Source organism: Cololabis saira, chromosome 12 (genome assembly GCF_033807715.1).
Source record: "Cololabis saira isolate AMF1-May2022 chromosome 12, fColSai1.1, whole genome shotgun sequence".
NCBI lineage: Eukaryota > Metazoa > Chordata > Actinopteri > Beloniformes > Belonidae > Cololabis > Cololabis saira.
The window spans coordinates 18,529,227-18,543,208 of record NC_084598.1 but is presented as its reverse complement, the minus strand read 5'-3'; the positions used below and the strand labels follow the sequence as shown (position 1 = coordinate 18,543,208).

Sequence of the window (13,982 nt, the reverse complement as noted above, 5' to 3'; positions counted from 1 at the left end):
GCCAGAGAACATTTTAGATGTTTTTACATTTCAAAATATCCATCTTAATTGGGGATAAACTGTTGAGGCAGGTTTCCCTTAGCTGTTGTCTGTAGTCAGACCTAGCAGGCTGGAACCATAACAAGGATAATCCTTCTCCTAGGTCCTTTCAGGTGTTGTGCATTTAGAAAGCAAAAAAAAAAATCTGATTTTGTTTTTGCAGTCTATCAGAAATACAGGAAGAATCATACTTGCAAAGTAGTCTCTTTTCGGTGACATTCAGCTTTGAATCAAAATATCATTCACACTAATCGCGTCAAGCCGAGGAGCATCTTCATAATAACACGTCTCTAGTGGAACGCAACACGCGCATATTAGTCTGTTGGCCAATCACAGTCAAGATAAGAGCATCGCTCAAGTCACATGAAAGACATTTGGATTCGATGGCAAATGTCGCCTGAAAGCTGCACTAGTTTGTAGGTATCCAGAATACAATATTGTAGGATCTAAACACTGTCTGGCCAAAAGAAACTTTAATGCATTATTGGACCCCATTTAGCTTTGGTTACTGCACACATTTGCTTTGGCATCATTTCAGTAAGCTTTTATAATGTCGCAACATTTATGTACCGCCATAATTTTTCATACATTTTTCTAATCAAGATCTTGTGTGGGTGATAAGTGTCGGACTGCTGTTTAAACTATTCTACAGCACAAAGATTGGTGCAAGTCCATGTGGGAAAATATTGACCCATGCTCCCAGATCCACTCTTTTATCACCTAAAAGAATTATAACATTATACAACACATAATGTTGCCTGACCTGAAGCTCCTGATAATGATCATAATCTTTATTTGGCAGTATATATCTCACAAAACACACCAAAATTAGTCCTCTGCTTTTTTTCTTTTTTTTTTTTAAATATTTTTATCGCGGTTTTTTCCCCCTTTTCACCAAATTCACCAAACATTCATTGGTAGTCTAGTGGCCACAGTAACCCTAATTGCTCCCAGTGGGTTTGTTCTCTCAGATGTAATGATTTTTTTTTCTTTTTTTTTTGTTGTTGCTTTGTGGTTTTGTTGCCTTGATGGAGGTCGGTAATTTCACCTTTCTGAAACTATTGAATTGTATTGTCCACAAAACTTAATGTGGTGGTTTAAGGAAGCTGCATCAGTGAGTGTGAAACAACCTGATCCTAATTGAAACATGAATTACTGCAGTACTCCTTCAATGGGAGACTCTTGCCTATTAGCTTAGTTAAATTAATTAATAGGGGGACTTTTGGCCTGGCAATGTGAGTACAGTTATTGGATAAACGTTGTGTAAATAGCAACTGGGTAGTTGTGTATGATATGTAATATTTAATCATTAACTGAGTGTCTTGTTCCACTAGAGGCTGATTTCCATCCTTGTGAAAATAAGTCTTAAAACGTTCTGTATGGCTGCTCGGTGATTGCTAAAAAGCCTTTGAAATGATGTTTGACTTTGTCTATGCAGTCACTGATTGCAACAGCAACTCTCCCTTTACATTTTCAGGTAGTTCCTGTGTCTTATCTTCGCCTCAGTACCAGTCCAGTGCTGAACACACTGGACAGAGAAGTCCTGACTGCTTTACCCCTGGGAATGCTGCTCACCTTCACTGTCCACTTTCATGCCAGCACCGGAGAGGCCTTGCACAGTTCCAGCTCCGACCTTACCTTTTCTACCAACAGGTCAGTCACTGTGCAACAGTTATCCATAAGGTGTCTCAATCAAACTTGATTGTGGAGCGTAAACGAAGAGTTAAATAGTCTTGAAAACAAAGTATTCACGGTTTCTTTGGAAAAGGTCCTAGTCCGTGTTTTTAACAGGCTTCAGTCCATGTGGTTGCTGTGCATCAAGGGTGGGATTCAAATAATTTGCACCAACAGAGCAGTCGTGCCAGACTTGGTTTAAAACCAATTAAACCCATCACTTGTGAACAGACTCAACGCTGTTTTTTTTGTTGAGGGTGTAGTACATTCCCTCTTAACCTCTTTCTTTTCTTTTCAGTTGGGATGCCTTATTTTGCTCTTCTGTAAAAAGGAAACAAGAGTTCATCATAGAAGTGCCATTTAAAAAGATCAGTCACTGCATACCTGTGACCAAAAGTATTTCAGTTTATTAATTGCAAAGTTTCAGAAGTGTTTTTAATCAGCAGTGGTGAGCGCTACTAACAGTCGTCAGAGATGGTCTTGGATAGAGGTTCACTTGCGAGTGGGTCCGTGACTCTAATTAGATGGTTTCAGTTTGACTGGCTGTTTAGTTTAATATGTGATACAATCTGTGGTGGTCACATTCACACACATGAGCTGCAGGATGTGTCGGACACAGTGACAGACCAAAGTACTTCGTTATTGTACTTAAGTAAGATTTTTGAGAATTTGTACTTTTATTGATACTTTCATTTTTCTGTACTTTTACTTTTACTTCGTTACATTTTCAAGGAAAAAAATTGTACTTTTAATCCGCTATATTTAAAATTGGACACGTCGTTACTCGCTACAAATTAAAGAACAGCACAGCGGGGGCTGATTTATGGTTCCGCGTTACACCGGCGCAGAGCTACGGCGTAGGGTACGCGGCGACGCACACCTTACGCCGTAGCCTACGGCGTAAGGTGTGCGTCGATTTAACGCGGAACCATAAGGCGGACGGGAAGGAAGGGGGTGCGTGAATATACCGAGAAGGAGCCGCAGCTCCCGGGAGAGTTGCACCGCAGAGGCGGGCCGGAAGGCCGGAGGAACCGCCGTCGCGTTGAGTACCGATGAGGACTGAAGCCTGAATTATGGTTCCGCGTTAAATCGACGCAGAGCCTACGCCGTAGGGTACGGGCCCTGCGTTGGTGTAACGCGGAACCATAAATCAGCCTTGAGCGGTAGCCGACGCGTGTCCATGCGCACCATTCTTTGATTCCACCCCTTCTAAGGTGGTTTTGGCATTTAAAAGTTCAAAAGTCTCATCCTTTATCAGCTGGGGTTGCTTAATGTTGTCACTGCATATACAGGCTGGGGGTGGACCTGTCAGCGGGGCCAATGGGGTACAGCAGCAGTGATGAGCAAAGGGAGAAATTAAAATGGGGTAATGGAGACAAACGCTAAAGGGGTCAGAATAATATCACCATTATTTAGAGTTGTAAGCAAATTCTTGGATTCTTCATTTCTTTGCAATCCTTTTGAAAATAATTTTGTGCTTTGAATTTTGTACTTTGTACTTTTTACTTTTGTACTTAAGTACATTTTACACCATGTACTTTTGGTACTTTATTATATTTAAGTTGAGGTACTTTTATACTTTTACTTAATTAATGTTCTTAATGGGTACTTTTTACTTTTACTTAAGTAATTTTCAAGCAGAAAATTTGTACTTTTACTTAAGTACAATATTTTTGTACTTTATCCACCTCTGTGTTTTGGTGAGTTCAGGAAACAAAATGTTGACCGTTTGCATTTGTGTTTTTTTTTCCTGTACATACTTAATTCTAGGTCTTCTAGATCTCCCAAGTGTATGAAACACTGGCTCAAAGATGTTCAAGCCCTTCTGATGCTGCCATTAATGTAGCCAAGCAATTGTTCAAAACAGGCTTGCTTTGCAACAAGCAGTTTTACAGTTCCCTTTTGCTGTAAGCTCAGAATCAACAGCATATGACATCTCTGCATATACATTTCACTGCCAGTATTTACATTTCTTTTTGTGTGACCATAACTGTGATACAGCATACTCGTTGTGGTTATTGACAGCATTGGTATCTGTTCAGTCCAACGTTTTCAGTTAAGGTCATGGCAATGTGTAGTGGCTGGATGTATTCTTCATTTGCCAGGTTGGCCCTGCAACCTCATTTCAGAGTTGTTTTCACCTGAGTGAGTGAGCTAAATTAATAGGAGCACTGAGCAGAGGCTAGAGTTGCTGCACTTTAGATGAGGGACTCTGTCTGCAAAATAAATTGATCCTATTACCCTGTTCTCCGGGTGCTGACACACTTTTAAGGGAAAGTACCAAAATCAGTAGTAAAGGGCTGATAGTGTTGCCTGCAATTACTGGGCTGTGATTAAATCTTACATGTTGGGCTTTACTTCAGTGTGTGTGTCTTGGAACAGGAGGTGAAAGTAAGACTTTTTTTATTAGGAAATGAAAATGAGTAGAACTCTTGTGGCGCGAATGTGGATTTGAGTAAGACGACCACCTGCTTGGTTAGTTACGATAATACAAGAATTTGTTTCTGATATTAATGTTGTGTACTTTTACCATCTGTTTACACTTTATTTCTATGCAAACATATTTTTAAAAAAAACGTGCAGTTCGGTTCGGACAGGGGCAACAATTATGCCTTAACAGCAGGCCTTCCTGATCTTTATACCTGAACGACTGATGTTCTTTTCATGCCCAATCGTGTTGTGAGCCTCTTGTTACTGGTAATTAGACTACTAAGTTGCGAGATTTTCCAGTAGATTGATTTTTAGCATTGCATAGAGCAGGTTTTTATTTATTTATTTTTACTCCATATGGCCAGGCTTTTCTGTTTAACTTTTGCTGGCATCACATTTTAAACATACATAAATCTCTTTTTTTTGTTGTAGTTGGTTTAAATTAAACATGGGTTTTAAAAGATTGTCATTGGATTCTATTTTTCTTTACAATTAGCTGGATTTTTAGAAAGACCTCAAGAACACTCACACAATTTTACTTTTTTAGTTTTGTTACACAAGTTGCCTAAATTTTATTTTATATTTTTTTCTTCTTTACTGATCATGTTTTTATTATGTAAAGCACCTTGGATTGCCTTGTTGCTTAAATGTGCTATACAAATAAACTTGCCTTTCCACTGTACTTCCTGTATATTTATTGAATTCCTTCTCTTTACAAATAAAAATTGAAATTTTGATGACACTACAATATAATCTTTATCCTTTTCTTTGTCTGCAGAGATGACCTCGTGCAGGTTGGGCTTGGGCCAAATAACCACACGATAACAGTGAGGACTGTGAATGTAGGTCTTACACTTCTTGCGGTGTGGGATAGTGAAAACATGGGTGTGGCGGACTATGTTCCACTTCCTGTTGAACATGCCATCCGCATAGATGGGGCCAACAAACTGGTGGTGGGAGATGTGGTCTGCTTACATGTCCAATTAACTAGCCCAGATGGTGAGTGATGTGCTTTGGAGCAGCACACATGATAATTCAGTAGTATAAAGAAAACTAGCTGTATAGTTGGTATCATGCTCTACATTTGTTTTGTTGAAGTATATTTTTCCACTCCTTATTATTGAATTTCTTTCAAGGAGAATGTACTTATCTATCTCACGAACATTTTCAATTGTTGTACCCTTTGCAGCTGAATAGGTGCATATATTTTGTTTCCCTTTCCTCCTACAAATGGTTTTAATTGAGTATACATATTCTCTGAAAGATAACTATTATGTCGCCCTCTCTGCAGGTGTTTATGGTACATGGAGCTCCTCTGCAAATGGTGTTCTTGAAGTGGACCCTAAAAGTGGGGCAGCTGTAGCCAGAGACTCTGGTACAGCCACTGTGTACTATGAGATACCTGGTGTATTGAAAACGTACAGAGAGGTAGGATACTTATTGGTACTATCTCAACTGTGCTGATTTGTAGACAATCCATAGGTTAAAACAGGAGGGGCACCCTAATGCATCATGTTCAACATGTAATCATAGCTTAGATTAATGTGCTTCAACAAACAGGCTGTCTATAATTATGACAACTGAATAATTGGAAGACAATTTCTTCATTTCAGTTCTCTATGCCTGTTATCCAAATATTTTGATCTTCTTGCAAATTTTTCATTAAGTTTTCAGCCAAATATAAGAATAAAAATAATATAAATGAGTTTGTAGTACACACATCTTGACCTCTCAGGAACACTGTGTCTGTTATCTCTGTCTAACATCTGTGCATGACATTACTGCTCTGGAGACACTCGCATATGATTAATTGGCTCTGTGTGTTGCCATTCTCTCCCCAATCATGCTCCCTCCAGTTCGTGCGCTGAATATCATCAATTGAATATGTCCTATTAGCAAAGTGAAAATTGATTGGATTTTGTTTTGTGTATTTTATCATAAACAGAAAGGGCTCACAAGCATTTTAACTAAAGGAAAATAATGAATTAATGTGTGATAAGACATTGATGCAAATAGTGGTGTTTTTAAAATGTTCACTTACAGTCTGATGAGCCAATGTGGACAATTAATGCATGTGTGTTTCTCTAGGTCATAGTGGAAACCCCTGCCAGGACAGCAGCTATGGCACAAGCTACACCTGTCAAGACTGGCAAGGAGACGAAGGTTCTAATTACCTCCAGGGAAAAAGGAACTAACCTGATTGGTAATGAACTCATGTCTACTAACAGATGTATGAGTATGTAAAATGTATCCACAAAGATCAAGATTTTGATGCAGGAATCTTTCTGGCATTGAATTGAGTTGGGAATTGTATAGGCTGCCACAGTGTTTCCACGTAGATGTGACATTTAAAGAAAAAGAACTTTTCATTTTTATTTAAAGTACCGTATTTTCACGACCATTAGGTGCATATAAACGTCGTACTTTTTTAAAACAAATGTGCGGCGCGCCCAATAGCGCAGTGCGCCAAATGTGTGTTGTCGGTGGCTCTCACGGCGGCTCCCTCGCGGGAGCGCTTTGACAAACAACGACGCATCCCCGCGGGCAGGGAGGGCGGCCTGCCCGGCAGCGGGCTCCGTCGTTTAGGCACGGCACGGAAAGTGACTCTGACAGCGAAGAAAGTGAAACTGTTGTCAGGACTCAGCCCGTCAGGCTTCATCCGGAGCCTTATCGCGCTGAGACCAGGAGAACTGGTCAGCGTGGCCAGAGAGCTGCGCGCCCGGCTCGTGCCCGTCGCAGCGCGCAGCAGTTCTCCTGGTCTCAGCGAGTTCGGGCTCCGGATGAAGCCTGACGGGCTGAGTCCTGACAACTGTTGCATATTTGATTTAGCGCAGATGTTTAATTCATTTTGATTTTGATTATTCATTGGTGATTTAAAAAATGTTAGTACTTTGTAATAAAGACTTAAATAAAGCACAATCAAACTCAGTTTTGCTCCCGCTCTATTTTTAAATACGCACACTTGTATGCTTGTGTGTGTGTTGTTGTAAGGCGGCACGCTATTTGTGTCTGTAGACGGCGCCTTTTCGTACGGTGCGCTGTGCGTGTGTGTAATACAGAAATGACACACAACTGAGACTCCGCCTTTCCACATGGCGCGCCGTATGGTGGTGAAAATACGGTAGTAAAGTCACTCAGTAATATTGATTGGGTTAATCTATTGTAATAACTAAAGCATTTCTGTTTTTTATTGTGATCTACACTGCAGGAACCTGTTCCTCTGCCCAAATTGAAGCTTTTTCACAGCTGCAGCCAGAAACGTCTGTGAGCTGCCATCTCAGTTTTACCAGTGACGCGGTTGACTTTTCTGCTAATGATGTCTTCAAAACGCACGTCGGTTTTGACTCCAGCATAGGTAAGACTGATCTGAATTCAGGCCACAGATTATGTTCATGGCCCGAGCAACAAGGGGTGTTTTGATATGATATACTTTTGCCCCATTTGCACAGGACTATTATTACTGTGGAACCTGCAGTCATTTGTAATGATTAGGGAGGATGTCTGTGATATTAATCCAGTGCAAATTTGCCATGTCTGTGATTATTTTTTTTTTTAAGGTAAAAATTGATTTTAAGGTAAAAATTCCACCCCGAATTACTTTTTTTTTTAAATTTTTTTTATTTTAATACATTTCCTCCAGTCACCTTTTCTTTCTTTCCTTGTGTAAACATGGCTGCTTCTGTAACTATAGTGATATTATAATGTTAATGTTACCCTATATCCACTGCATATAGCCTAATGATATATTTTTGGTCCATCTGAATATAGAAGTTAGTCAGAATTAAACTTTACATGAGGGTTATAAAATGCAAGAAGCCCAGAGCCAGGAGAGGAACGACCATAAGATGATGTGCGTGGTCGTGTTTATCTTGCATCAAACTCAAAGCCTAGTCTGAAATCTCTGGTTACATTCATCATTCAGTTTACTGTTACCGTGGCAACTTAAGCACATAGGTCTATAGTCATTTTCAGGTTTTGTCCCCTGCCAAAATGTGACTGTGTAATCAAATGCTTTCAGCTCAATAACCAAAGTTTATTAATTAAATGGTAATGTTCAAAATGCAAGGCCTTGACAACACATCCAGGGATTAATATCTGCATATTATAGAAATACAGACTTCGCTTATCCTTTGCAACTTCACTGTGCAAAACACTGGCATTGGGAAGTCATCTTTTTAATTACTGCAGGTCCTGAGGACCTACAGTATGACACAGTGGCCGAGCAATAGCTGTCGAAAGAAGGCTGTTTTTTTTTTTTTTGCAGGCTAGTCCTGTGCAAAAAGGGCATTTGTATGTATAATTGTGAGTATTCAGACATCTGACTTTATATAGAGGCAATGTAACTAATCTAACAGTCCCTTAAAAGCAGAGTCCAGGTTCCAGGATTTAATTTTTATGTTCATTTATTTAGACTCGGCATACTTTTAAAAGTAGTAGTTAAAGGCACTTATTAAATGTTGTTGATTCTCAACATTTTGGTTTTCTTATTTGTATTATAATTTGGTATTAGTATTTTTATAACTTTACAGATCGTTTGCCAGAGTTTTTATGAGTTTACTTTACAACAGAGACAGAGAAAAACTGTCTACAACTCTGTGGAATAAGTTTATAAGTGGCCAGAGGATGTGGCTTTTTCTTTTTATGTCTCACTTAATTTTGAATCTTGTTTTCTGTTTTGGCACTTTTGTTTTCCAACAGAGTAGTACATTTACATGTAGCTTAGACAGTGTTTGCATCTGTCCTTTGCGTGACGATCAAGAAAACGCTGCTATACAAGGGCCTAATCAATATCTACATTGTACATGAAACAAATTTAGCAAGGACAATAGAAAGTGTCCAAGTGATGTATTGAACTGAAGAGAGTCCCTGTTGATTTAAAACACTGATCTAGTTATATCAGGAGTTTGCGTTTCCCCCTCATCCCCGGTTGTTGTGTTTTTTTTGTTTTGTCTGAGGCCCACTGTGCTGTGTGTGTGCAGTGCTATAACCACTCAGCTGAATATTACTAGTTCTCTGATGGCAACATTTACTTGTTAAATGACCCTGCACAAGCCCGGAAGTCTTGGAATATACAGTATTTGTCTTGTATGCATTACATTGTAGGAATTACATTCAGTGTGGCATCCTTTTTCAGTTCTTGTTCATGCACTAATGTGTACAGGGCAGTCACTAACTGTCTATTCTTGCCCCAGGCCTTTATACATGCTCCGTGACATTGCAGCCCACGACTGACCAGCAGACCCGTGTGCTCAGTATATCCATGGCCAATCTGCTGGTGAAGGCAGGCCTGGTAGGCGCTGCATTTGCTGGAGACCAAGTCAGTGCCAGGCTGCCCATAGAACCAGGCCTGTACTCCGACCAGACTGAGCTGCTGCTTTCAAACTTGCATCCATCGGCTGAATTTACCATCTATGGCCCCATCACTGCTATATCCAACATGGAGGTGAGGCATAGTTATGAAGAGGATCATTTAAAAAAGAAAAGAAAATGTATATGCATACATTGTAAGATGCAAAGTTTAGATGTGTGCAATATTTTGATGCCTTTTAGGTGGTCTCTGCATCTCCCAACATTGCTATTCAAGAGAAGGAAGTCTACCATGGCTTTCCCAGTTTCTCAAAGTACACTATCAGTGCCGTGGACCCACATGCAACAGCTGTGGCTTCTATTACCATAAGCAGCTCTGCTTCTGGACAGAGTCTCGTCATCCCTGTCACTTTGATGCATGTAGCTGATCCCAACGCTGTCATGAAAGGTCAGATTACCAATTCAAAGCATTCTTCAATATTAGCAAAATGGTATCATCATCCTCATTTTCTCTCAAATTACTTTCTGGACATGTTTTAAGTCTTATCATTTTGGGTCAGGAGAGTGTCCAACTCCCCGAAAACAGCAGTCTCTTGTTCCCTTTTGTGTTTTAAATATATTAGGTGGAATATAGAATTCTCTAAACTTTTAAATGGCACTGACCTCTTTGAATTAATATAAACTTTCATACTTCAGATTGTGCTTTTGCTCACATCCTGCAATTTGACATTTTTGCACAGTCAGATGTAATGTCCAAAAAATTCAAATGTTTTCCTTGGTTTAGTTTGTAAACAACTTACTGCTGCTCAGTGATTACTATCCTCCGGCATAGATGGTATTTGTTGGTGTGTTGTGTTTTGACAGCCTGTTAACTTGCTCTCGGTTTCTTCTCATCAGCTACTCCAGTTGGTATCACAGAAGAGGGGCACTCCCTGCACAGCTTCATAAACTCCTACCAGATGATGTTCTGCACCTTGTTCGCTCTCCTGGCTGGTACAGCAATCGTCATCATCGGTAAGCGCTCATTTGTTTAAAAAGCAACAGTTTGTTTTTAACTTGTAAGCCACAAAGGAAAAAAAAATCAGTGGCCATTATCGTTAAAGCATCACATTTATTGTTTACACAACAAGTCACGGAAGGAACCACGCAGTAGATATTAAATATGACTGAGCATTGAGCAACCTAATATAAGGGGTTCAAAATTAAGTGAAAATATGTTCCTGTCAAACAAATTCATTGTTTTTGTATCTCTAACAATCTGGTGACAATCAAGTTACTAAACGTTCAGTATTTTCCACCCTGTGTTTTTCTTCATGCTAAAAGACACGAGGAACGAAGCAAGCAGTTCTTTTCTCCCTTTTGCCTCTGGCTATAGAAAGGTTATTTAATGAGGAGGGGAATCCACTGATGCAACACTATTGAACAAAGATTTGTTTTCAAGGCTTTTATTAATACGAAGAGGAAAACATCTTAAATAGAATTATTTCAGTGACTGCCTGAAGTCATTTTAGGATGATTGTATCCTGGGCTTTGACATCTGCCACCATGATCTGGGATGTTTGTTTCTTTAATCTGGTCTTGATCACGGTGGTTTAGATCCTAATGAATATACACAAGATTGTTGAGTATTAAAAATCTTCTTCTCTTTCTTTGGGAAAATCTATGTAATTGCTTTGTTAGTATTCTTTAAGATTTACGGGAGAGGATTAGGACCACTGGAGAGAATAAAAAGAGAATTCTAAGAAAGTCAGACTTTTTTCAGAAGCCTAAAACCATTTCTTTTTTGTTTAAGGTTTCTGAGAAAAGTCAGAATTCTGACTTTTTTCTCAGTATTCTATTTTTTTTTCTTCAGTGGCCCTAATCCTCTTCCGTAAAGATTGTTGCACTGTTCAGTGACACAATAGTTGTAAGTTGTGCTGCATGTGGCTGAATGTGAGCACAAAATACGCCTCCATAACTGTATTCATCTATTTTCCTCTGTCAGCAGTGAATCCTCAATCACTGCCAGTGTCTCTCATACAGTGTTTCTGTAACAAAAAGATCTGATTGTTGGACAGATGAGGGGGTGTTTTGGGTCATAAGCCTTTTCTTTCTTTTTTTTTAACTCTTTCCCCTTTCCATTATTTTTTGTCTGTGAGCTGCAGATCATCCTTTTTTGCAGGTTCTTAATTATCTGTGTGCACTTTTCTTTCTTTCTTTTTTTTTTTTTTTTTAAATATACCTGACTGTTGATCTTTTGGAAAACCAACCACCTTTTGAATAAACAGCTCCATTTTATGCGTTAAGTTGTATAGAAATAAATGTAATATCAATGCAGCCCACGACTGACATTCAATATGAGACTTTATCCCACTTTGTTGTGGTATCATCTGTTATTTGAATTAGCTGCAGCGCAAAGCCTGGAGAACAGGAGCTGTCCAAATAAATACAATAATAAGCTAGGTGCTCACAAAAAACCTTTTTTCCTGTACTTTTAAGAGGCACTAAAACAAATGGTGCTTCCTTAATGTAATTATGAATGCTTAATGCTGCATCAGTAAAAGTCACGTAGAATCCTGTAACTGAACGATCTGTTTTTATGGCTGGGGGTCACAATTCAATGTCACCATGAATATCAGAATTTTCAGAGTTCTTTCATAAAATTAAGCTCCCTAGATCATTTATAATATGCTTTTTATGTATTCCCCTGCAGTGCTCCACTCCTTTTTCTCTCCAAGAGAGCAGCCATATCACCCCGCTTTTATTCAGAGGACACCACCGCCTGCCACAGGTAAGACAACATCGCTGCTCCCTGCAATTATCTGAAAGGGCTAAGACATAGATTCAAATGCCTATATTGTATAATATGGTAGTTCATTTGATACTGTAGCTTTATACCAAAGTTTTCAGTGACTGAAGAGAACTTTTTTTGAATCCCTAAATATGTGATGTGACTTGCAATGATTTGTTTGAGCATCTGGGACAGTTCTCAGACACTCGTACTGCCCCAACATTCATCACTTAAAGTCTTGGTAAAGTGTTACTATTTTGCCACTTTATAGAAAATGTGTTATTAACTGCCCAGTCAAACATTATTAAAGAAGTTGCCAAAAGATAACATGGGGTTTGAAGTCATGGAAATATAAGTGCTTTCTGCTCTGAGACACTGGACATGTCGACTCAGGACAGTTTTCAAAGCAGTTCCAATTAATTACACTTATTGAGCAAACCAAACGGTTTGCTTATAGGTTAAATCAAACACACAGAGTACATGATGTAGCTTGGTTTCTTTCCAGTGGATTGGGATAAAAGAAAGGAGGCATAGTATCTTTCTCAGTCATCAACAATAGCTTTGGCATAACTGTTTATCCCATTTGTAAAATCCTCAGGTCCATTTTTAAAAGTACATACAGTTGGAACCAGAAGTTTACGTACACTGTGCAAAATGACGCATAACATTTTTTGTCTCACTGTCTGAAGTTAAATCAGACTAAACCTCTACTGTTTCAGGTCAGTCAGGATGACCAAAATTATTTCATTTTGCTAAATGGCACAATAATGAGAGAATTTCTTTTGACCTCGAAGAAAGTAATTCTCTAAGAAATTATCTCTCTCATTATTGTGGGATTTAGCAACATGAAATAATTGTGGTAATCCAGACTGACCTGAAACAGGAGAAGTTTAGTCTGATTTAACTGTCTTTTTGCACAGTGTACGTTAACGTTCTGGCTTTACTGTATGTACATATGTAGTGACCTAACTACCACAGTCTAGGTGTTCGACCTGGACCATCAGTCCCAGACTGAAGCTTCACTTCTGAATTGGATTGGAGCCCATTAACATCTGCTGTAAATATTTAAACTTGTCTTTTCAAAAAGTTAATTCCATCTGTCTTCATCTTACTTTTTTCTATGTGACTTAAATGACAAGCCAGAGTTGATCTTCAAAGGATTTGTTTAAAGGGTGTCATGGACTTTCGTGACGAATGCAGTCGTTAGTTTGCAAAAAGTTGGATACAAAGCTAAATGGTACGATTTTAGCTTGAAGCTGAATATATTGTTGTACATTACAGTCCTGCTGTCCGGGTCCTCTTAAACACAAATCCCATGATACTGTGATGTTATGCACTAAAAATGTTATGAGAAACATTTTAGTGGTTTCCGTTAGTGATGCACCGAAATGAAAATTTGTGGCCGAAACCAAAAATAATAATAAACACTTGGCCGAATACCGAACAATGTTTCTTCTCAGTTTTTCATTTATTTTGCCAATTTTTTCTTAAATGTGCAGTGAAACACCCGTCAGTCACAATTTGTCTTACTGTACTTACTGTATTTTTTCCTCATAATCCTTTTTCATTTTCTCCCGTTCAATTCCAATTAATCGGGACGCGGTGGGGCGGGGCTGATCTCCGCAATTTGAAGCCTTGTATAATAATTGTAAAAATCTGGGTTATTTTCTTGGATGATCTCGTCAAACATAGACAGTGAGGGTTCGTGCACCGCATCTGTAGTACGGGCCCTTTTCTCTGCGCTCTCTCCCCGATCTCCTGC

General features: G+C 39.1%; 1 protein-coding gene across 1 annotated transcript in view; it reads left to right on the top strand.

The window, feature by feature from the left end:
* Positions 1–13,982, top strand: part of nup210 (nucleoporin 210) — a 39,443-nt gene that overhangs the window by 23,053 nt on the left and 2,408 nt on the right. The window contains exons 31-39 of the mRNA XM_061735832.1: positions 1,517–1,692; positions 4,922–5,142; positions 5,435–5,571; positions 6,232–6,346; positions 7,352–7,498; positions 9,336–9,586; positions 9,694–9,898; positions 10,348–10,464; positions 12,143–12,220. Of these exons, the coding sequence (XP_061591816.1) occupies positions 1,517–1,692; positions 4,922–5,142; positions 5,435–5,571; positions 6,232–6,346; positions 7,352–7,498; positions 9,336–9,586; positions 9,694–9,898; positions 10,348–10,464; positions 12,143–12,220 (1,447 nt within the window). The remainder of the gene's footprint in view (positions 1–1,516; positions 1,693–4,921; positions 5,143–5,434; positions 5,572–6,231; positions 6,347–7,351; positions 7,499–9,335; positions 9,587–9,693; positions 9,899–10,347; positions 10,465–12,142; positions 12,221–13,982) is intronic.